This window comes from Hemicordylus capensis, chromosome 6 (assembly GCF_027244095.1).
Source record: "Hemicordylus capensis ecotype Gifberg chromosome 6, rHemCap1.1.pri, whole genome shotgun sequence".
Lineage (NCBI taxonomy): Eukaryota > Metazoa > Chordata > Lepidosauria > Squamata > Cordylidae > Hemicordylus > Hemicordylus capensis.
In genome coordinates this window covers 113,562,052-113,586,871 of record NC_069662.1, presented here as the reverse complement: position 1 = coordinate 113,586,871, position 24,820 = coordinate 113,562,052, and the positions used below count along the sequence as shown (strand labels likewise).

At 39.5% G+C, this 24,820-nt stretch overlaps 1 protein-coding gene across 13 annotated transcripts in view; it reads left to right on the top strand.

The window, feature by feature from the left end:
• The window catches only part of PLCL2 (phospholipase C like 2), a 241,414-nt gene that overhangs the window by 157,089 nt on the left and 59,505 nt on the right, over positions 1–24,820 (top strand). For 12 of the 13 annotated variants that reach the window (XM_053261758.1, XM_053261751.1, XM_053261756.1 and 9 more), the window contains 2 exons: positions 16,278–18,764; positions 21,254–21,457. In XM_053261758.1, coding sequence (XP_053117733.1) covers positions 16,278–18,764; positions 21,254–21,457 — 2,691 coding nt within the window. The remainder of the gene's footprint in view (positions 1–16,277; positions 18,765–21,253; positions 21,458–24,820) is intronic. The other variant, XM_053261759.1, reaches the window with a different exon arrangement.

Sequence of the window (24,820 nt, the reverse complement as noted above, 5' to 3'; positions counted from 1 at the left end):
TTATATATAAAACAAAAGACTTCTTAACCTTATTTTGAAAAGGAAATAAGATTAATTAAGAAATTAATACCTAACTGCAACATAAATCATTATCCACCCAATGAGAGCTCCAAGTTCTTCAGAAATACTATTTAAAAGTCTTTACCCCTTCTAGTACATAATGAATTTAATCTGAAGGCATTACTTGTCAAGGAATAGTTTTGTTTTTGTAGTTAGAAAAAGACTAAAAATTGGTCTGAATGGAGAATGTCTGTAAACTGTACAGAATGTCTGAGAAGATTTACTGTGTCTCCGAAATGAAATGCATAAATTCAGTTCAGGGTCAGGAGTCTTGCTGTATCTCTAGTTCAAAAACCACATGCAGCATGTTATATAAGCAGAAAGAAGCAAGTTCTTAGGCTAGTTTCACAATTGGTTGCTTAGAGTTTTCTCTTGCTAGTTGGTTATAAACCTAATAATTCATTACAAGAAATCAATCTTTTGACGTTGTTTGTATTGCAGTTACCTTTAAAACAGTTAGACCTTGGGTTTTCATAATTAACATTATACTTTATGCTCAACTACATTAAGGTATTGTACAGTATTAACTCTACCCAATAATTATGTCTTGTTAATTATACAGCTTGTTCAAGAAGATATTACTAGTGAGATTATTCAGTTCTAGTAAACCACTGCATGAGACTAGAGAACATTTATAATTATTTTATTATTAATTAAATGTATTAACCAAATTTCTTACAAGTATATAAGATGGTATATACAATATTTTAAAATGATGCATAAAATATAGCAGTGCAGGTTGATGAATTATCAAAGTCTGAATCATTCTTAAGCTCTCAATTTCACTCCAAAGATGGGTTAGTTTTTTCTTCACGTTTTTCATTTTATTTACATATAACAAGAATCCTACCCACCAAAGTACTTATTGCATTTACAGTGTAACTAGAACTCAGTTATATTTGATCTAACAAAACTAAATGTTCATTCAGAGGAGTAATACACGTGCAGCCAGAGGCTTCATTGACATTTCTATGTTAGCCAATTGTATTGCTGAAGAGGCAAGTTGCATTTTAATCCAAATAGTGCTGATGAAGACATCTGTTGCAAGGTAGAGCAGGCTTCCCCAACCTTTGGTCCTCTAGATGTTACTGAGCTACAATTCCCCATCATCCTAGCTACAATAAGTTGTAGCTGGGGGTGATGGGAATTGTAGTTTGGCAACATCTGGAGGGCCGCAGGTTGGGGAAGCATGAGGTAGAGCACCTACCATACTCTAAAGAAATAGCTGATACACATGTTGCTCTCTTTTGCAAGGCAGAAGTTAGGTCCCACGCTAGTGGAGATGGGTTATCTCCTTTACCAGGGGACAGCTGGATCCCTAGAATCTTTCCTGGCACCCTAGAATCCAATCTAATTGACCGTTGTAAATTCTGTATATAGCAAAACAAACTGCTTAATAGTGTTAGATGGCAGTTTGTTGGTAATTTGTTTTGGTATTTAAAAAGTAATTCTGTAATTTCAAGATGATATGCATCATGTTCTTCAGAAATTGTGATGTGGTTAAATTCTGTGCTTTATGTTCGAAGTTATTCTACCTTTAGTCATTCTGAGAATAACTTCCATAGCTAATACATTCAAAGTTGGCTCAATATTGACAGCATAAATTTTTGTAGCAATTGCTTATAACAAAGTTACCATGCAAAATCCTCTTAAAACTCTATTGCTTCTAAATAAAGAAGGTGCTCTTGGATTATTAGGTGACATTGTCTTGATGGAATGGGATCCGCATTGTAATAGCAATATAATTATTCCAGAATCTTTGGAACATTGTGATATCTATTGGAGTACCTTATAATAGATGAAAGATGGATGCATTCACTAAGCAAGTTTCTTTATTATATAAACCCATAGTAACCATGTGCACTGTGGTGGGGATGATGGCAGCATTCTGCATAGTGAAGGAACAAAGCCTTCTCCGTGGAAACGTTTTCACTACTGAGGTAAAACCATGCTTATGACTAGTAAAGCACAATGTTTGAAAGGCCCACTGACCTGGCACTTTTGGAAGCAGAGTTGAGCTTGGGAGTGGACAGAACTGCAGAATTATGTTGTGAATGTGTGCACCAACTTCCATTTAAACTTCTGATGGAGAAATCATATATACCATGTTTAACTGAACTTTTAAGATATTTCATTCTGTTTTTAAGTCTTCCCTGACCTTGATATGAGCTGCAGTTTGTCCCCAGGGTGCAGAATGTTGTCTTGAACACAATTATTTAATTGTATACGAATGATTATATATGTAAAAAATCCAATTTAAACCCTCCCACCCCCGCCAAAATGGGGTGGGGGGAGAGGTCAGATTATTTTTGAATTACTTTGAACTTGGAAATTCTTGCCAATCCCCACCCTTAAAGCACACTCTTCCCTACATATTATTTACAGAGCAGTGAGCAGGAGCAATGGAAGCTTCCCTTCCCCATCTCCCAGTATTTCATCAAGGGAAAGGCAAGGTGGTGCTTGGGAATGGGGTGTGTGTGTTTGAAGGGTGTGGGCTGGCAGGGAGGATATTTTGTAGAGGAGGATGAGCTGGAGTGATCCAAGCAGGGAAGAATTTTGGGAACTTGAGCTCTTTAAGGCAAGCTTTTTTCAAGCCCAAACTTTGAGAACTTCGTTGACCTCTTTGCTCAGAAGTAAGAAGCAACATGTTCAATTGGACCTATTCCCTCTGTAAATGTGCACAGATTGTGGCCTTAAGATCTCCATGTTAGCATAAACATTCTGCTTGCTTTTGTGAATGGAAGGACTTTGACTTTTCTGATAGTTTAGTCCAGTATCTTTCTTTTCCCTTTTTGTGGTTTGGTTATTGGAATACAAAGTGCCTTTTAGTTTTTATCTTTCCTCTTTTATTTCAGTTATAAAATTAGTTTTGTCTGGGGGTGGGGGGAAAGAAAAGAATGAATGTTGTCCTGTCATTGTCCTGTTTGAGCAGCAACTTTCATTTTGATATTTCAGTCTTAAAGACTGAAGAGCCCCTGGTGGCGCAGTGGTAAAACTGCCGCCTTGTAACCAGAAGGTTACAAGTTCGATCCTGACCAGGGGCTCAAGGTTGACTCAGCCTTCCATCCTTCCGAGGTTGGTAAAATGAGTACCCAGAATGTTGGGGGCAATATCCTAAATCTTTGTAAACCGCTTAGAGCAGTGTTTCTCAAACTTTTTGGAGTCAAGGACCGCTAAATTCTTCGTGCAGAGTTTCAAGGACCGCTACATTCTTCATGCGCAGTTTCCCGGACCAGCAGTTAGTAAAGGGGTTGGTTTCAAGTCTATCTATCTATGTATCTATCTATCTATCAGACTTCTATACTGCCCCAAACATGCATCTCTGGGCAGTTTAGAATGAAAATAATATAAGCATTAAAATAATTAAATTTGGAATCTTTTGCAAACATGGAATATTAGGGGTTCTTAACCTTGGGTCCCTCAGTTAAACTCCCATAACCCCCAACAACAATGGCATTTGGCCATTATGGCTGGGGATTATGGGAGTAGAAGTCCACCAACGTCTGGGTACCCAAGGTTGAGAACCCCTGAATCTAAAAGCCTGGGTGAACAAATTTGTCTCCAGTATGTCTTCAGTATGTGCGGGGTGGGGGTGGAGGTGCTTCTGATTACTCAGTGGAGAGGGTATGTTGGGCCATTAGAAAAATTCAAAAGCTACATGGGGCCAATGAAAACAACATACAAGCAAGCCCCACTGATGCAAAAGGGAAACAGCGTTCCCTCTCAAGGCGCCTTGACCACAACAGGCAGCTGGGTTTCAATCAACCAACCTTTGGCTGCAAATAATGAGCATGCAAGAACCAGCAGCCCTTCAAGTGGCGCCCACTGCCATACTTTTTCCTCCATGCCCCCGCACTGCATACAGTTTGAAGCTGTAAAGATAGGGAATAAGATAGCTGTAGGAAGATCTCAGCAGCACATGGAGGCAAGGCAAAAGAAGGGTCCCATGCCTCCGTGATACTCTTCCTCTTCCGTGCCATGTGCAAAATTGAGGAAGTGAGTGCCTTGATTTCAGTTGGGGGTGGGGGGGGGGTTGACTCCCAGTCAGGGACCGGCACTCAAGCCTTCGGGGACCGGCAGCGGTCCAGGGACCGGCAGCGGTCCAGGGACCGGTGGTTGAGAAACACTGGCTTAGAGAGCTCTGGCTATAGAGCGGTATATAAATGTAAGTGCTATTGCTATTGCTATTAAAAGGAGATAGTGCACTACATTGCATTCTTCCCTCCCTCCACCTTTGAAAATGGGTCAAGTTCTTATTTGAACTTGAAATAAAGAATTGTACCTAAAACAAATGTATGAAATGGCATCCTGGTATCTCAGGGTCCAATGGTGCCATCTGCTTAAAACAACTTCTGAAACAAATGGATTTCCTAATGTGCAACCTTTCCCAAAACGTACCAGTACAACTAATACTACTTCTATAGGGTGAAATTACCAGTATGGAATTGAAGAAATAAGCTATGCTAGAGCATGACCCACCACATTTCATTTCATTTGATGTGTAGCCGTATGTGAGAACTATTGAAAATGAATGAGGTCTGTGCATCAGTAGTGCTTGCTGGATTATGCTCTTTGTTTTAATTAAAATCAATAAAGGTATCCCACAATCCTTGCTTTGAACTTTGTATTTTGAAAGCTTCTTATTTTGAGACTTATCAAATAAGGGGAAAGATTTGAGAATTCTATGATTTCTGTACAAAATAGGAAATGCAGGTTAGAACTTTAAGCACCTGCAAATATATAAGAATTTTCCTCTTCAGAATATTGACCCAACATTAAAATGTATGTTAAAATGTTGTAACTTTAAATTGAGGCCTGTAATAGCTTGGGTCAGAATTGATGTCTTTGTGGTAATAGTCACAATCATGCAATCCCATCTCTTCACCCAAGCTTTCTCAGCTTTCTAATATTTTTGGGTTTTTAATCTCTGGTTTATTTTTAAATTTTTAAATTGTTTTAAAGTTTTTGTGTATGTTTTTAGCTGGTTTTATGTTATTGTAAACCGCCCAGAGATGAAAGTTTGGGGCAGTGTACAAATTTGATAACTAAAAATAATAAATAAAAAATCCAGCTTGCAATGCAGTTTAATCTCATGGATTCAAATGCAATGCTGAGTTAATTACTGTTTGGTTTCATGGCCATAAAAGGAAAAGTCTCACTCCCAAGCTGGAAAGTAAATGTCTGGCCTAGATACCTTCCTCTTCCTATTAAAGAGACAGAGAAAACTATACACAGGGAACTCTTAAGAACATAAGAAAAGCCCTGCTAGATCAGGCCCAAGGCCCATCCAGTCCAGCATCCTGTTTCACACATTGACCCACCAGATGTCTCTGAGAAGCCAACAGGCAAGAATGGAGGACATCCCTCTCTCTTGCTGTTGCTGCCCTGCAACTGGTATTTAGAGGCATCTTGCCTCTTTATTTATTTACATGTATATCCAGCTCTTCCTCCAAGGAGCTCAGAGTGGAGTACATGCTTATTTTTATCCTCACAACAACTCTGTGAGGTAGGTTAGGCTGAGCGATACATGACTGGCCCAGAGTAACCCAGTGAGTTTCATGGTTGAATGGGGATTCGAACCCAGGTCTTCTCAGTCCTAGTGCAACACTCTAACCACTGTGCTATGCTGGCTCTCCTCAAAAGACTTTGAGACTAGAGATGGCCTATAGATGCCAGACTTCTAGCCATTGATAGACTTGTCATCCTTGAATTTGTCTAACCCCCTTTAAAGCCATCCAAGCTAGTGGCCATCACCACATCCCATGGCATAGAATTCCATAGATTAATTATGCACTGTGTGGAAAAAGTACTTCTTTTTGTTGGCCCTAAATTTTCCAGCCTTCCGTTTCATGGGATGATCCCTGGTTGTGAGAGAAGGAGAAGACTTTCTCTCTGTCCACTCTCTCTATTCCATGCATAATTTTATACACCTCTTTCATTTTCCCCTGTAGTCACCACTTTTTCAAACTAAAAAGCCCCGTATGCTGTAGCCTTACCTCATAAGGAAGATGCCCCTGATCATCTTGGTTGCCCTCTTCTGCACCTTCTCCAGTTCTGCAATGTAATGTACAAAGCTATGATGACCAGAACTGTATGCAGTACTCCAAATGTGGCTGCATTATAGATTTGTATAAAGGCATTATAATATTAGCATTTTTATTTTCAGTCTCCTTCCTAATGATCCCTAGGATGGAATTTGCCTTTTCACAGCTGCCATGCACTGAGTCAGCACTTTCAACGAGCTGCCACTATGACCCCAAGATCTATCTCATGGCCAGTTACCGACAGTGCATATGTGAAGTTGGGATTTTTTGCCCCAATATGCATCACTTTACACTTGCTTACACTGAACCACATCTGCCATTTTGTTGCTCACTCACCTAGTTTGGAGAGATTCTTTTGGAGCTCCTCACAATCTCCTTTGGATTTCATTACCCCATGTAGTTTGGTGTCATCTGCAAATTTTGCCACTTCGCTTCTTACCCCCAACTTCTAGATCATTTATGAACAAGTAAAAGAGCACTGGTCCCAGTACAGATCCTTAGGTAACCCCACTTCTTACTTCCCTCCATTGTGAAGACGGTAAATTTATTCCTACCCTCTGTTTTCTGTCCTTCAACCAGTTACCAATCCACACATGAACCTCATATTTTAAAAAATTACATTCCTTACAAAGCGATGAGCTTTTTGTTTTGCAATACAAATAATGTGGTGTTTTAAACATTTTATATAAAATTAAATAATATAAAGAGACTTTTTAAGCTACAAGATTTTCCAGATTTGTATTGAAAAGAGGTATTCATTCCAAACCCTTTAAGAAGTTCCAATTTCTCAACAACTTGTCCACAAAGAGGAACACTTTTAGCATAGTATTTCTATCCCTTTAGGCAAGGAAAATTCTTCTGTATGTCAATGCAGGACTGTCAGTGTAGTTTAATTACTTATAGGCATCTGGACCAGCAGCCAGCTTGCTATTAACAAATTGTGAGCACTCATTGTACTTGCCACTTGAGACTAAACCTCCTTACCTCCACTCCTAAATCAACCAGGTTACCATTTCTGTTCCTCGATTGACAACCACAAGAAATGTATGAGTTTCCTGTGAAGTTAACTTATTTTGTTTGCTACTATTCTGGTTCTTGTGGTAGATGAGTGTCTGACATTAAGCCTAGTAATCTGATTGTAAGGGTCAATTTAGCTGCAAACAGTGGTTTGTACTACTGCGTAAGCAGCATCTTATGTTGTTTAGTGGAGCTCAGTGGTGGTTTTAAAATGGTGTAACCTAAATAGAGAAATAAGAATTGGGTTCAAGAACTAACTTAGAGGTATAACTGAACTTTGACTTGAATGTTGTAATGGTTATTTGTCCAACAAAAGCAATGAAATAACTGCTGAAGGATTGCTTTGATTAAGGGTCTACACATTTTGGCTGGCCTTGATAGCCAAGCCAAAATGAATGTTTGCTTGGACCTGCTTCTCCCCTTACTCCATGAACTTGCACTGCATTTTTGGGAGACGTCAGGTACAATATCCTCCTTTCCACCAGCTCTAAGTTTGGAACTCCAGAAGGGGGTTTTCACTGTGAAGGTGAAGCCCACCACCCCTACCCACCCCTTCTCTGGTTCTAAACTTAAAGCTGGAAGGTAAAACATGGGATTGTTTTGGTGCTGAGGTGATGTAAGAATTGCCATGGCCATCAATCATCTGAATGGTTAGCCACAAGCTCCTTCTTGGTACTGGTCAGGCAAGGTGCCTCAACTGCCAGTCAAGCACTAAAAGGCAATTCCAATATTCCTCTTTCGCCTGGAGCTGAATACATGTGCAGCAATAAGTGAATTAGCCCTGTAGTTGTGCTATACTCTTAAAAGGCCAGCACAACTGTGGGGAAGCTCCAAGATGGAAAAGAGGCTTGGTGTCCCCTCACTGTGAAACCATGAAACACACTCCTTGATGAAAATAGTAAGCAGAAATGTAGAACCTGGGTCTTGCTATGGAACTTGGTTTCAGAAATTGAGTCAGAGAACATCTGGTGTAACAGAAATGTAAGCTTCCATATAACAAAGAGAAATGCAGCAAAACGCTTACCAGACTAAACTCTTAAGCAACAAAAAACTGTATATGCAGCTGAAGATCAGTTGAAGGATGCAGAGCTGAAACTATAAACATGGGCCATGGTCTATAAAATTGTGGAACTAGTTCCATGATGCCAGGGTGGGATTTAGATTTGTTTTTCTTGAACAGCAGTGCTGCATGACAAATGGTGGGAAGGGGGGATGCGTTTCCAAAGCAGTGTGTAGTATGCCATGGGGCTCCATTGTTCAAGGAAATAAAGTCATAAATTCCACTAGGCTAACTAGAGTTCTCTATAGGAACCTGTGCCTTTCTCTGAATTCCAATCATTGTTTATAGCATGCTCAATAAAGTTTTGCTGTTGTCAAAAGGCTCTTTTGAGTTTGGAAGGCAGCATTAGAACACCTAAGTCTGTGTATATCTATCACAATGGCATCTGCATTATCTGTGGGTTTACCTGTCTGCAGGTCTCTGGGATAAATGAAGTGTTAGTAACACGGTCTTGGTTTTTCCAGCATTACTTGCTAATGAGAATAATCCAGGTTTGAAAAGTTTACTTTGCTTGAATGTAGTATGTAATAATGATGTGTTGCTGCCTTAAGAATGAGTGCCAGGTCTGCTCCAATAAATAATAAGAATACCATAGTGATTTGCTTTTTTGGAGAAGTGAATTTATGGACTACAAGTAGAGTGATACTTCACTTGCACTGGCATAAATTATTAGTACAAGTAGGAAGAATTCAAACTTAAAACAAATACAGAAAATGTCATTGTAAATTATTACCTAATAAATTTTACAGCAGTTTTTTCTTTCTTTCCCCAAGCTTTATTACATGTGAGGGAATGGCTCAGGCATTGGTCTGATTGGTATAATTTTCAGGTTCATTTCAAATGATGTGATAGAGCTGTAAGGAGCAACTTGTTCAGTATCATGACCATCATAAATATATTGAGTTACAGCTAATGTTCAGTTACTGTTCATAGAGAACTGTCATGCTTTTGAAACATTTTGCTGGATATAATGCTTTTCTAGTCATGCCATCTCTCCAAGCTTTTTTGGAAAGAATATGGTCCAGTCTTAACATTCCCAGATATACCATTGACGGTTGTGCAGGGGCAACATTGTAAGGGCATTAGTCTGGCTTTTTGTGTTTGTTTTTAGAATATTTATATACCAATTTTTAACAAAAACATTCTCAAAGCAGTTTAGGTACCAAAGGAATGAGAAAGTGGTTTCTTGTCCCAAAGGGACTCACAATCTAAAAAGAAGCATGAGGACAGGCACAGGGGTATAATTGGTCAAGCGAGGGGAGCAGATAACAAATATACTTGGCCCCTGAGGCGGGGGTGGTGTTTCCAGTTAGGCAACAGCTTGCTCTTCACTATTCCCCCTCCTGCCTTTCTGAAGAAGGCGGCAGGGGCCCATCTTCACATTTTGTCCCAAGGCCCACTCCAACCTTGCTGAGTCTCTGGGCAGCAAGGCTAGCAGCAACCACTGAGAGGGATGCTGTCTGGGCTGAATAGAGGCAGTTACTCTCCCCCCTGCTAAATTAGAGAGAGCCACCATTTATAAAAGGTTTATTTTTGTCAACTAGCATTATGCTCCCTGCTAGGCACTATTTTGCAAGGAACTATTTTGTGGCCCTTACTATGAATTTGCTATCTATGTTGATAGAGGCTGATTGGACTGTTTTGCTCTGTTCCTCATACTATATTACTGCCAACGCAAGCACTTTCATCTCACAGATGTGCCTATTTTGTCTGATGTAGTGCTGTGTCAGTAAGTTGCTGATAAGATACTGTAGTACATATTTGGAGTGTGTTCCCAGCAGTTAGGGGAGCACTTTGTGGATGGTGCAGTCTGTGGACATGTGTGAATGACTCCATTGAACAAAAGGAGTTCTGCTTCAGTGAAACAACAGTGTATTCTAGTTTACAAGCAGATATATTTTTCTGTAGTGAGATTGTAAGGGGGGTTGTGCTCTGGTTTGTGCACTCCTTTCCTAGTTCGCTTCACTGTGGGTTGGCTGAACTGGGAAGATTCACTGGAGAACTGAACTGACAAAGCACAGTCTGAAGACCTGCTCTCAAAATCGCATGGATAAAATTATGAGGAGTACAACCAGTGAATGAATGAACCATCTGTGTGTTACATAATAAACTGTAATAACTGATAATGATTTTTTGAATTTATGAATACCCAAACAAAAAATTGTTTGGCTTAATGAACTACTGAAATGTTATATTTCATCCACTATGTAAAGTCATAAGATGTTTAAAATGTATATTGATATGGATATGAATACTGGGAACTATCAGTACACACAAGAACTTTTGTGAAAAGAATAAGACTGCTCTCTTCTTTTCGTGCTATATTGATAATGCTTGTCCAGAACACTGGTAACATTTATCCAAAAGCAAAATAATTTGTATCCATGTGATGTTTTGGGAGAGTAAGGAGGTGTGGCAAGTTGCGCGCTCTCTCTCTCTCTCTCTCTCTCTGTTTTTTAAAGAATGCATAAGGGACTATTGTTCCATCATTAGAAAGGCTGAGTGTATAGCTTTCCTAGATAAATAACATTTGGTTAAAGTAGTGAAAGGTCTATTAAGTGGTAAGGTATTGCTGCAGTGGATATATATCAAACACCTTGCTGGTGTTTGACACCTTTTTAATCAAGAGCTACACCTGGGTGGTACAGTGGAAGGTCTCATCCTCTAAAGATGGAAAAACAACCCCACAGATAGTAAAATGCTGTGGTGATGAGCGGGAGATGTGTTGTACATCACTGGTGATGTAGGTGCTATTCAATAGGAGTTGATTACATGCATGCAATCACGTTCTACACAACACTCAAAATCACAATTGACAAATAGCTTGAGAAAAAGCACAATTTCTCCAGTGTCACAATATTGCAGTTTGAGTGATGGGGAAAATGTGATATCCACACAGCAGAACCATTATCTTGAAGAAAGATGCCTCTGTTGCTACTAAATATTGTATTGCATGAAAAAAAATGTTCTGGAGAGGCTCTTAAACTGTGCAGATTAGTGCTATATTCACAGTAGCACTTATCCCAAGTAATACATCTTGTCTCCAGAATTCTAGAATTTACATGCCTGACTATGAAGTTCTAAAAGCAAAACAAAATAACTTTATATGCATTTATAATGAGGTTCGTTTATTTTTTAATTTTAATGTGTTTATCTGTTGTGATTTTTATCTGTTTTTATGGATTTTAAAGGTTTTATATTTTATATTATGTTTTAATCTGTACACCGCTTAGAGATTTCTATATTAGACAGTATAGAAATTGAATGAATGAATCAACACTTTTTGTTTGAGAGGTAATTAATCTACCTGAGAGACAGTTATGTTTGTGGCATATTATCATTTGTAATGCAGTGATGATTCATTGACTGGGAAAAATTCATCCTTGCTTGGTTTATTTCTGATTTGCAGTGATCTATATTAATCAATTAGTTTGGATTTTTACCAATGCTATATTCCAGGAGAGTAGTTGTATTATCTTCTGTCACCAAGATAGCAGAAAATACTGCACTTTCTGAGTATAGAAACTCTTCATTGGGGCATGAGTTTTATAGATTACAGCCTACTTAATTAGATGCTTTAGACTTGTTACCGACTGACTTGCAGAGCCAGGAACCACCAGTGCAGTGAAAGAAGCAGACTAATAACACTTCCAGACTGATTGCACCAGTGTACTGGGGAAGGGGTAATTTTTGACTACTCCCATTCCCTAGGAAGTCTTCTGGACCATATATATCATATTTTTGGTGGCACAGCGGGCTTCCTGGGGAAGGAATGGTAATCAAAAATTGCCCATTTCCCCAGTGCTTTGTGAGTCATCTGCTCTCTCTTTTCATGTCATTTGAGTGGCTGCTTCTCTTGTACTCCTAAAGACATTTTCTGGGATGTAAAGTGGAACATAGGAAGCTGCCATATACTGAGTCAGACCATAGGTCCATCTTGCTCAGTATTGTCTACACAGACTGGCAGTGGCTTCTCCAAGGTTGCAGGCAGGAATCTCTCTCAGTCCTATCTTGGAGATGCCAGGGAGGGAACGTGGAACCTTCTGCTCTTGATCTCCTCATCTTCTTCATCAATTGCATTGATGTCAAAGGAAAGGGTTAGGATTTTAGTCCTGTAGAGGTTTTAGTAGCATGATTTATAATCACAAGGCTGCTGTATTGGACAGATTTAATTTCTGAAAGGCATCATGTCATACTATGTAGGAGATGGCAATGGTAAATCCTTCCTGTAATCTACCAAAGAAAACCACATGGCTCTATGGTCGCCATAGTCAACACTGACTCGTTGGTACAACTTTACCTTTAATTCAGAATTAATAGCTAGTTGAAAACACCTTTTGAAAGCAATGCCACTTCAGAGTGTCTCTTGTTGGACATCCAGAAACAAAGGCTGTAACATGCACTGGACTTTGAAAACCTTGGCTGTAATTCAAGGCAGAATCTTTAGGCAATGTGTGTGACATGCTGGTCTGTGGCTTTTCCAATGTAAATCGTGGATGTCTTGTGGAAACCAGAGCCGTAATGTACACCTGGAGCATCTTTGTCTTCAAGACCTTATTAGTTTCAGTCAAGGAAACTGGTGTATGTTTGCACATGCACTGAAGAGTGAGAGAGCAACATGTGTACATCTTCACATGTACATGAGACTCCGGGGGCACATTGTACTGAATCATACATGTGTTCTGGACTGGGCACTGGCATTTAAATTTCTTTGTAAACTTTTTATGTTTGGCAATCCAGTTCTTTCATGTTTTGTGATGGGCTAACCTCCATCTTCTATAGCCTTTTAGCATGTCTAGACACTGCTTGTTACTAACATGTTATCATTACTCACCATCCTCTTATAATGTTGTATCAGCTGTCATAGGAGATAGATTAAAGTGACCTTGGGGTAACAACTGTGTAGACAGGCCCTTATGTGAACAAATGTTATCACGGTCAATGTGACAGGTCTTGCTTTAGAGTGAGTATTTTAGCACATCTTTGTTCTCTTTTTGATATCTTCATCATTTCAGAAGTGTAACCTGGTGAGTCACATCAGTTGTCCGCTCTAGTGTCCTTCACCACTGTCATTTCAAATAACACTATTACAAATCTCTTCAGGGTTTTCATAGTTCACACTGTTCCCTGTCAATTTGTGTTCTTGATTCTTCTGCTGGGATTATAGTTGTGCTTACTGTCCCCTCATAAAATTATATGTATACGATTCTGCTTTCATTTTTGATTATTATGTTACCATCTAAAGGCCTGTCAGTTTGATGTGGGGAAGCAGAAGGGCAGAGGGATAAAGAGTTCTAGTTATCTTGCCACCTACACTTACTACCTTGATTCCTCTGCTTCTCTAATTGAATTTCCTGCCCTTATTTAACACTGAGGTCATTAGGAACATATGTAGCTGCCATATAGAGGCACGATGCCTCTGGATACCAGTTGCAGGGCAGCAGTGGCAGGAGACTGGGCATGCCTGCCTTCATCTCCTGGTGGTTTTGTTTCTCAGGGCATCTGGTGGATCACTGTGAGAAAGAGGGTTCTGGTCTTGAGCCTGATCCAGCAAAGTTTTTATGATGTTCTTATTGAGTCAGGCCTTGTTCCATCTAGCTCAGTATTGTCTACACTGACTGAAAGTGAGTCTCCAAGGACTCAGGCAGGAATCTTTCTTAGCCCTTCTTGGAGATGCCAGGAATTGAACCAGGGACCTTCTGCATGCGGAGCAGATGTTCTGCTGCTAAGCTGCAGCCCATCATTGTCATAGGTTAGTTCCCAGGATTCCATGCTGTATTTTCTACTAGGAGGGCGGAGAAAGGATTTATTTCTGAAACAATCGAGAGCACATCCATTTTAAAAAAGCTGCTTCTGCCCTTTGCTGTGGAATTTCTGCAGCCACAAAAGATTTAGCCTACCTGTCAGTTATGTCAGCTAGGTCAAGTATATGAAGCTAGAAACATTGTACTCTTTTAAAGATATCTCTATCTAAGGGGACAAGTCATGCTTGCTACGCACGTACAGACACACATACACCGCCCCCCCACCCCAGCTGCAGTTCTGTTTTCTGAGTTGGGTTTATTAACATTCTTACTGAGTACACCTAAATATGTGTGAATTCTACACCCATCTGCCTCATATTAAGGCCTTTATTCTTTCTTAGTAAATGTATGCTAATATTGAAGGGGAATTGAATGGTCAGAGATTGGAAGCTTACAAGGGTTTACTTAGCACCCCAGTTAGTGGGGTCTCTCTGGCTTAATCCCTAAGAACCCTGCTGCTTTTTAAGCTAGTAGAACTCAATCCCAGTAGTAAATATGGGAGTACCCATCTAGACACCTATCTAATTTGATTTACTAAGTGAGCTACGCAGGTGCCAGGGTGAGAGGAGTCTCCAGAGGACCTCAGGAACATTGTGTAAACATTACATGTAGTTTGGCCCAAAGGACTAAGCCCATGTTAGCATACCAAGATAATATGGGTAAGAGGATGAACAATGAATCCCAGGGTGAAACTGTGCAGTTGTTTTACTTGTAAGTTAATTGTAAACTGCCCAGAGACGCAAGTTTTGGGTGGTATAGAAATATGTTAAATAAAATAATAAATAAGTACAGTACACATCACAGCTCATGGTGCCTCTTTAGAGCTCTCCAAAATGGGCCAAGGGTAGTGTCACCTTGTTTCTTTTTATCCTGGCCAGTTTATTTTCTTCTGTTGCTGCATCGCTGCTCCCTCCACACTTTGGTTCCCACCTTGGCCCCTTCCCTGTCAAGGACCTTGATCTCGTGACTTCAGTGCAGACCCCCCTGCACTAAATGTATCACCCTCATCTTGCCAATTAGACACTGAGTGTTTAATATAGTCATAATAAACTGTTGTGAAGTGTGTGTGTGTGTGTGTGTGTGTAAATGTTAGAAGTTAGCATACCAAAGTTTTCAAATCCTAATAGAACATATAGCTATGTCAACATCTGCTTGTATGTATAAAGTCCTAGTCAGTGACCAAGCATTGTAGAGAAACAGGTTTAAGTGTCTGACTTGGTGGCCTTGAGCAAGTTTCTGTATCTAAACTGAGAATAATTCATGGTACTGTCTCATAGGAGCCTTGAAAATATTACAGACAACTGTGGACCCACAACAAAATGTTGTAGTACATCCCTTTTGTGCATGTGTTACTTGAGGCTGTGGCTGAGTATGGGGAATAAAAGTAAGCCACCAAGACAGCTGTTCCTATTCTGAGTCTTACTCCATATGCAAATATCATTTCTTTTCTTTTTGTGGGGGTGCAGGCACAGCTCCTTTTCATCCAGCTCTAAGAACTTCTTAACATGAAAGAGTTAATGTTAAGAAGGAAGACTCTTCAGTTTTGTATAACTTCTACAGAGTGGGCTAAGGCATGCTCCTTCTGTTAAGTCTTACTATGGTTATCTGAACCTCCAGTGTTCCCATAAAGCTGGGGGGGTTGTGAGAAAATTCCCTCAGAACTTTCTCACCAGCACCTGGAAGGGCAGTAATTCATAACACCAAGAGATTAACTGTATAAAACTTCTTGCCCTTCAGAAACAGAATAGGGTTGCCTGATTGGTGAGGGAGCCACAGAGCTTGAGCATTTTATTCTGTCAAGACTATAAGACAGCCTTTTCCTCAGAAGTAGAGGAGGTGACTGTCTGACGTGGTGAATGAGTGAGAAATTTCCTATTCTTTTTTACTCAACCCTCTTTCCCCACTCTACTGAGTTCCATTAGTGCTGTACTGAGTCCACCAACATTCCTTCTGGTTGACCAACATGAGGGCATTGGGGGGTGATTTCTTTTGCTCCCTTAGGTTTTTTTTCTTCAGATTTTGGTGAAACTGTCTCCATGTCACCCCAAGTCTGACGGCACCTCCCACTTTCCCTCAAGTTCTCCAGTTATCCGGATTGTGACATTTCCAGCTCTTTTGGAAATAGTATATAACTAATATCCATCAAACATTATAAATACCTAGACTGCAGTCTTTGGAAGTACTATAAATGCATGAGTATGAGAATTTGTGGTAGTTAGTCCCCAAAAGATCTTTGGTATTTTCATTTAATATGACAAATATCTTATCAACTTTTCCCCTCTCTGCTTTCAGGATGGTACAAAGCAAAAAAGAGAACGGAAAAAGACGGTGTCATTTAGCAGCATGCCCACTGAGAAGAAGATCAGTAGTGCAAGTGACTGTATTAATGCCATGGTTGAAGGCTCGGAACTTAAAAAGGTTCGGTCCAACTCTAGAGTATACCCTCGGTACTTTCTTTTAGATGCAGATATGCAGTCTCTACGTTGGGAACCTTCAAAGAAGGATTCTGAAAAGGCCAAGATTGACGTTAAATCCATCAAAGAAGTGAGAACAGGGAAAAATACAGAAATTTTTCGTAGCAATGGGATTTCTGACCAGATATCAGAAGACTGTGCATTTTCTGTTATTTATGGAGATAATTATGAGTCTCTAGATCTTGTTGCAAACTCTGCAGATGTTGCAAACATTTGGGTTACTGGGCTAAGGTACTTGATATCTTATGGAAAACATACACTAGATATGCTAGAAAGTAGCCAAGATAAAATGCGGACTTCATGGGTTTCACAGATGTTTAATGAAACGGATGTAGATAATTTGGGGCGTATATCCTTGTGTAGAGCTGTGCAATTTATAAAAAACCTAAATCCTGGTTTGAAAACAAGCAAAATTGAAATAAAGTTCAAAGAGCTACACAGATCAAAAGATAAACCTGGTACTGAAATCACCAAGCAAGAGTTTATTGAAGTTTTTCATGAGCTTTGCACACGCCCTGAGATCTATTTCTTGTTAGTTCAGTTTTCTAGCAATAAAGAATTTATTGATACCAAGGACCTTATGATGTTTTTAGAAGCAGAACAGGGTATGGCACATGTTACTGAAGAGATAAGCCTTGAAATCATTCATAAATATGAACCATCCAAAGAGGGTCAGGAAAATGGCTGGCTTTCTATAGATGGTTTTACAAATTATCTTACTTCACCAGAATGTCATATATTTGACCCAGAACATAAAAAGGTGTGCCAGGACATGAATCAACCTTTATCTCATTATTTTATAAACTCATCTCATAACACATACTTGATAGAGGACCAGTTCCGAGGCCCTTCTGATATCACAGGATATATTCGTGCTCTGAAAATGGGATGTCGAAGTGTTGACTTGGATGTGTGGGATGGTCCTGACAATGAGCCTGTAATTTACACAGGGCATACAATGACATCGCAGATAGTCTTCCGCAGTGTAATTGACATTATTAACAAATATGCATTCGTTGCTTCGGAGTACCCTCTTATTTTATGCTTAGAAAATCACTGTTCTCTCAAGCAACAAAAAGTGATGGTTCAGCATATGAAGAAAATATTGGGAGACAAGCTCCACACACAGTCTCCAAACATCGAGGAATCTTATCTGCCTTCTCCTGAATCTCTTAAAGGAAAAATACTAATTAAAGGCAAGAAGCTATCTTCTAATTGCTCTGGGCTTGAGGGAGATGTTACAGATGAAGATGAGGGAGCAGAAATGTCCCAAAGAATGGGGAAGGAGGGTGTGGAGCAACAGGCTATTGTGATAGTGAAACGGTTACAGCTCTGTAAAGAACTTTCAGAACTGGTGAGCATATGTAAATCAGTTCAGTTCAAAGATTTTCAAGTTTCATTTCAGCTTCAAAAATACTGGGAAGTTTGCTCATTTAATGAAGTTCTTGCCAACAAGTATGCCAATGAAAACCCTGGAGACTTTGTGAATTACAACAAACGTTTTCTTGCCAGGGTATTTCCTAGCCCTATGAGGATTGATTCTAGTAATATGAACCCACAGGATTTTTGGAAGTGTGGCTGTCAGATAGTGGCAATGAACTTTCAGACACCTGGATTAATGATGGACCTCAACATTGGTTGGTTTCGACAAAATGGCAACTGTGGTTATGTATTGCGGCCTGCTATCATGCGGGAAGAAGTATCTTTCTTTAGTGCAAATACAAAAGACACTGTGCCAGGAGTTTCACCTCAGCTTCTTCATGTTAAAATTATTAGTGGACAGAACTTTCCCAAACCAAAAGGGTCAGGTGCCAAAGGTGATGTTGTAGATCCTTATGTCTATGTAGAAATCCATGGGATCCCTGCCGATTGTGGAGAACAAAGGACAAAAACTGTACATCAAAATGGGGACAATCCAATTTTTGATGAAAGCTTTGAATTTCAGATTAATCTACCTGAACTTGCCATGGTGCGATTTGTGGTGCTAGATGATGATTATATTGGGGATGAGTTTATTGGACAGTACACAATTCCATTTGAGTGTTTACAAACAGGTTATCGGCATATTCCACTTCAGTCTTTAATAGGAGAAGCTTTAGCACATACTTTCTTGTTTGTACATGTTGCTATTACTAATCGAAGGGGTGGAGGAAAGCCTCATAAACGGGGTCTTTCTGTCAGGAAAAGCAAGAAATCTAGAGAATACGCCTGTATGAGGACATTATGGATTAAAACCATTGATGAAGTATTCAAGAATGCTCTCCAGCCCATACGAGATGCCACGGATTTGAGGGAAAACATGCAGGTAACACTTTTTGCTTACTTCCACAGAAGATTAATATTAACATTCAAATGTATTGATTAATACATGTATTTATGTAATAGAAGTGACATAATTAAGTACAGTGGTCCCTCTACTTACGAAATTAATCCGTTCCGAATGCACATTTGTAAGTCAAAAAATTCGTAAGTCGAAAAGTGGTTTCCCATAGGAATGCATTGGGAACGGATTAATGCGTTCCGGAGCCTAGAAAAAAGACCCAGACCCCCAGTAAGGCTTGCAAACTGCACAGGAACATTTCTTTTCAAGAATAAACAGGCAGTAAACAGGCAGGCAAGTCAAGGAAACCGCATGTAAAATTCGTAAGTCGAGGAAACCCCATCTAAAAATTTGTAAGTCGAGGAAACCCCATCTAAAAATTTGTAAGTCGAAAAAACCTCATCTAAAACCGGATCTAAAACTGCCGTTTGTAACTCGAAAAATACTTATGTCGAGTAGTTTGTAAGTCGAGGGACCACTGTATACTGTAGTAGATACTGTATGTTTAGACATTCAGTGATTTTCTAAGCCATTAATGATAAGGGTTGCAATTAATAGTAAAGGTAGATGGTGACAATGAAAATATTTGCATAGTTGGGATACTAAACAAAATCAATTTTTGTGCTGCAAGATCTGTTTATATTATCTGATTACTCTTCTGAAGGCTGACTGATTATAGATATATTTATAGAAAATGATGGAATAGGGAGGTTTACACTTGCATGTACATCACTTGATTGCTTAACACTTCATGGTTGGCAACTGAATGTGTGAACTGAGTTCACAGAAAAGCACAGTTTCAGGTAAGTTGAAAGTTCTGTCTACGGTTATGTTCTACAATGACTTATTCACATAGATAATAGATATGTGCAAATCAATTTGAGGTTGAATTTATTCTAGTCAAATTGGGGTGATTCGGGTTATTTGACCTCGAATCAAATCACTCTTAAAATAAAGGGCCTAGACCGGTCCTTGGAGGTGGGTAGATGTGATAAGTCCTGGTCTACCCACCAACCCCAATTGGTAGACCGGCTCTCCATGGAAAAACAGCACCATTTTGAGACCTGCCTTTCCAGCTCTCCCTGGGAAAACTGCCTCAAGATGGCACTCAGATCGCACAAATTGATTTGGGTTATTTGAGGTTGGTTCGTCGAGACAGCTGACCAAGCAGTCTGTTTCGGACAAATCAATTTGAGGATTTTGCAGTTAGATTCCAGTTTGAATCGAATCGCAAAATCTGATTCATAAAAACTTCTAATAGACAAATTACCATTTGATGCTGCAGTTCCTTGTGTGATAAACATAGATGTTTGAACTAGCTCATTGTGTTGGAAGAGAGACTAAATGAAACTTGTTAGAATAGGGAAACCATAAAAGGCATACATTTTAAAATCCTTATCAGGACATTTTCAAAGTCTTTGGAAACAGGGTGTTAATTTCAACTTTATTATTATTTTTACTTTTGGTAACAGCAGCTGACATCCTGACTAATGAAGAATGCATGTAACTAGGCTGCACAGCAGCCCCTCCTGTGCAGCCCCCTCCTCCATGCTTGAACTGTTGCTCAAGAACTAAGAGTTTGGAGCACACTGTGCACTCTGGAAGCACTTGGTAAGATTGGAAATGAAAGTCTCTTTTACTACCAGAGCACAGGGAGTACTCCAGATGCTTTGCCCTCTTGTGCAAGAGTGTAAGCCCAAGAGGACAGGAATTTCATGCATGGTGGTGCTGCTGCGTGCCTGCACACCCTACTTATACATACGATTCATTAGGATGTCAATCAGTTGACTTCTTTTCCTGCTCTAAAGGGAAATATTTTATAAGGACTCCTTAATTTCTTGTGCTCTTAAAAAGCAGCAATATTTTAATAACATTTTGGCAATGGAATACAAATATGAAGACGTTTTCTCTCACACTGGAGAAGTACATTTGACAACTGCCATGTGGAAATGATATTGTATCATAGAATTCCGGCAACATTCAGATGTATCATAAGCCACCTAATGACGCAGTGGGGAAATGTCTTGAATAGCAAGCCAGAGGCTGCCAGTTCGAATCCCTGCTGGTATGTTTCCCAGACTATGGGAAATACCTATATCAGGCAGCAGCAATATAGGAAGATGCTGAAAGGCATCATCTTATACTGCGTGGGAGATGCCATGGTAAACTCCTCCTGTTTCCTACCAAAGAAAAACCACAGGGCTCTGTGGCCTCCAGGAATCAACATCAACTCAACGGCACACTTATTGCAGACGTATCGTGTTTGTATTTGTATATTTAATATTCTTGATAAATATTGCAAATTCTGTGGTACTTGCTTACTTTAGAAGATTTTTTTTCTAAGGCATAGCTGTGGATGATGTATTGCATACCTGTTGTGACTACTATATTATACCATGAGGGAGAAATCTATTAATACATTTAGTATAAACTAGATATTAGTGAAATATAACTTCATTCCTTGTTTTTAACAGAATGCAGTTGTTTCATTCAAAGAGTTGTGTGGCCTCTCTCCTGTAGCAAATCTCATGCAGTGTATTCTGGCAGTATCTACACGGTTGGTGAGATCTGATAACACACCCTTGGTGGTAGTGAATCTCAATGATCAATATCCAAATATGGAATTACAAGGAATTGTTCCAGAGATTTTAAAAAAAATTGTAACAGCATATGAAACGGTGAGTAGTCCTTCATGTTTTTCACAACCTGGAAAAAAAACCCCATCTTAACCATCTTTTTATTTATGTCAATCTAATCTGCAGCATCCTTTTTCTTGCTTTTTTTGTATTACTACTACATGCTTGAAAGATCATCCCTATGAACACACAGAGGATATAACACTGTTTTAATATAAAACAAAACTGTAGAGAGTAACTTAATAACTGTGATTTGTATAAGTAAGTGTTGACAAAAAGTGCATGTCTCATGTTTACTATTTTCAGAATTTCTTATCAACAGTGAGTCCACTAATGAGGTATAGTGATACAGCTAGTAGAGGTGGTGGATTGTCCTCCCCCTCTGGCCTGGTGCCTGCCTTGGCAAGCAGGTGGCTGAGCAGGCGGCTACATCTGCTTGCCAGCGAATACAGATGTGATAATATTTATAATTATCGTCTATAAAACCTTTCAGGGTTTGGTGCCTGCGTACCTTCAGGACTGCCTCTTCCGCCCAACTTCAACACTCCCTGTGAAGTCCCAGGTGGGCCTTCTCAGAGTTCTGGGGCCTGGGCTTGTTGGAGGGCCTTCTCTGTTGCAGCTCCCTCCTTATGAAACACCCCGCCTCCTGAGATTCATAGTGCCACCTTCCTCCTGTCCTTTAAGAAGCTTTTGAAAGCCTATTTATTTTGCCAGGCTTTTAGTTTGTGTGTGTGTGTTTCCTCTTGTTTTCATTGTTGTTTTAATTTATGTAAACCGCCTCGAGTCTGTGGAAGTCAGGCGGTCAATAAATTTGCTAAATAAACAAATAAATTAAATAAATTGTTTTTCAACAGAGGTTCCCAAATACACAGAAATAATCTGAATGAATGAATGAATGAATGAATAAATAGGCGCCCTGTCCTCACAATCTAAAAAAACAAACATAAGACAGATACCAGCAACAGCCACTGGAGGAATGCTGTGCTGGGGGATGGATAGGGCCAGTCCCCTGCTGAATAAAGCGATTCACCATTATAAGAAGGTGCCTCTGTGATGCCCCTGCCTCTTCCTGCTCATCTTTCTGTCCTACTCCCTTTTGTTTACCCCAGTCCCTAACTTTTCTTTCAGCAGAAGGGTGTATGGAGCCCTCCAGTGACTTCTTTCAATTCTGTGTTCCTCCCCTGCATTCTGAAACTGCAGGGAGGAGGGAGAGGGGGACAAGCTGCAACTCGATCAAATGACTGGCAGCTGCCATTGCTGTCTCCTCCAGGTTGTAGGAGATGGTGGGGGAATGACTTGTGGCATCCTGCAAGAGGCAAGATTAGATAGGAATTGGTACACAGTGTTCTTTGCATGCAACCGAGGTGGGGGAGAAGCGGCTCACCAAGCTGCCTCAGGCACAGTGGGGTCTTGGCCTGTTTCTAACACAAACATTGACTTTTTATTTGCATTTTCTCAGTGGTAGTGCAGTTTCTCATATTATGAAGTTTTATCTCTTTCTTCCATTAAAAGGCGGGTGGGGGAGGATGGAATATAATGTTGTTTTAGGACTGGTAGCTTTATGAATTGGATCTAAAATGTAAATCACAATTATGTTACCAGTTTTTAAAATCTGTGATCAACCATAAGGTTCAGTTTCATTTTTAAGGAAATACACAGTCAGTGCACAACGGTTTTTGTTAGCTTTAATACCTTCTACATGTTTTGGCAAAACTTGATGTAAAGCTGGATATAGTCCAAAATACATAAACATGTCTTGTATGTGGGGAAAATGACATTTTAAAAACTAAGTAACACAAAGTAGTGTAGAAATGACGTTTTTTTAAAGTGTAAGTATTCTTGGTATGAACAAGAAGGTCAAAATACAAAAAACCAAACCAAAATGAAATAGTTGTAAGTAACTCAGAATTCCCAGTATACTTTCCTAGAAATGGCTCCTTCAGCAGTGAGTTCAAGTGCCTTAAAGGGAGCACACATGCAATCAGGCAGCCATGCATTCTAATTTTGTATTGGCAGGGCTATGAAGATTTGTGGGCCACAGAATGGACATAGGGTTCTCACCTAGCTTTTGATTCCTGCACAGTTGCAGGATCCACAATCATCCATGTGGCCATCGCAAGGGTTATGCTTCTGCTCTCATAGTGGGAACTGGATAGCTATGCAGTGAATGTGTGCTCCCTTTAAGGCAAAGAATGGCATTACTTTGGAGGAATGTATTCTGTTGGCAAACAAGTTGTAGAACTGGCACCTGATTGAGGAATGTGTGGGCTCCATTTTCAGGAAGGAATCCTGCCCCACCCTCCACCCCCAAATATTAATAAGATTATTGAAGTTCAGACTTGGTCCAAACCATGGCAAATTGTGATTCCAAATTGTTTTAGAACTTAATGGTAAAAAAGCTGTCCACATGGTATGCTGAAAATTGTTGCTACTCTCCAAAACACCCTTGTAGTTATTACCATGTAGGAAAAAGCATTGCAGTACCCCATAAGGAATCTGTCAAAGGGAGGTGATTTCAGTAGAGGCCAAACAAATATACACAATAGGCAAGGAAAACCTTTATTGGCAAGAAATACTGTTTCTGCAATATAAATATATACTTGTAAATATGTTAAAATCATGACGTTATAGCATGATGCCATCATCATGGCAAAATATGCCCAAATTAGCATTTAATATAAGAATAACTACTGTTTTGCATTGCACATCCAATTGATAACTTGTGTTTTAACATGGGTGCAGATTTTGCTCGGTAATAGTATGAAAACATGGCCATTTCCTCATGGAATGTTTTTTTAAACAAACCTTGGTTACCATGGTAAGTGCAAGGGCTATCTCTGATTTACACTGTTGTTTCATTCTGAGAGTGCCTCGTGGTTAGTGTGGATGTTTCTAAAAGCACGACATTTCCAGGGTCAGTTCATCTCAGATAAGTATGCGAATTTAATATTTAACATTTCTTTAATACTTCCCTGACTATAAAAATGAAAGTAAACATTTACACTGGCGATTCAATTAATCAGTATGTGCACAGTCTCTCTCCTTCCCTCTCTTTCTTTCTTTCTACAGCTAGACAGCAACTAGACAGCTCAATTTAGTTGCTCAGTAAGCTATGAAAGGGTGCAGGCTTTCACCAGTAAAGAACTAGCCCTGCATTAGAATGTTTATAAAGACAAAATACTACAGGGGATTGAAGCATGGTAGAATTAAAAGGTGTGCTATATTGTAGGAGAAAAGTATAATTATTAAAGAACTGTTGTCAAGTAAACAAGCATTTTCAGTTAATTATACTTGGTAGTTGTTACATTAGATATTGTTGTCATAAACTATAAACCATGACAGAATTTACTCTGCACATTTAGTATATATTGTTGGGTTTGCATTTTGATATTTTACCCCAGACTC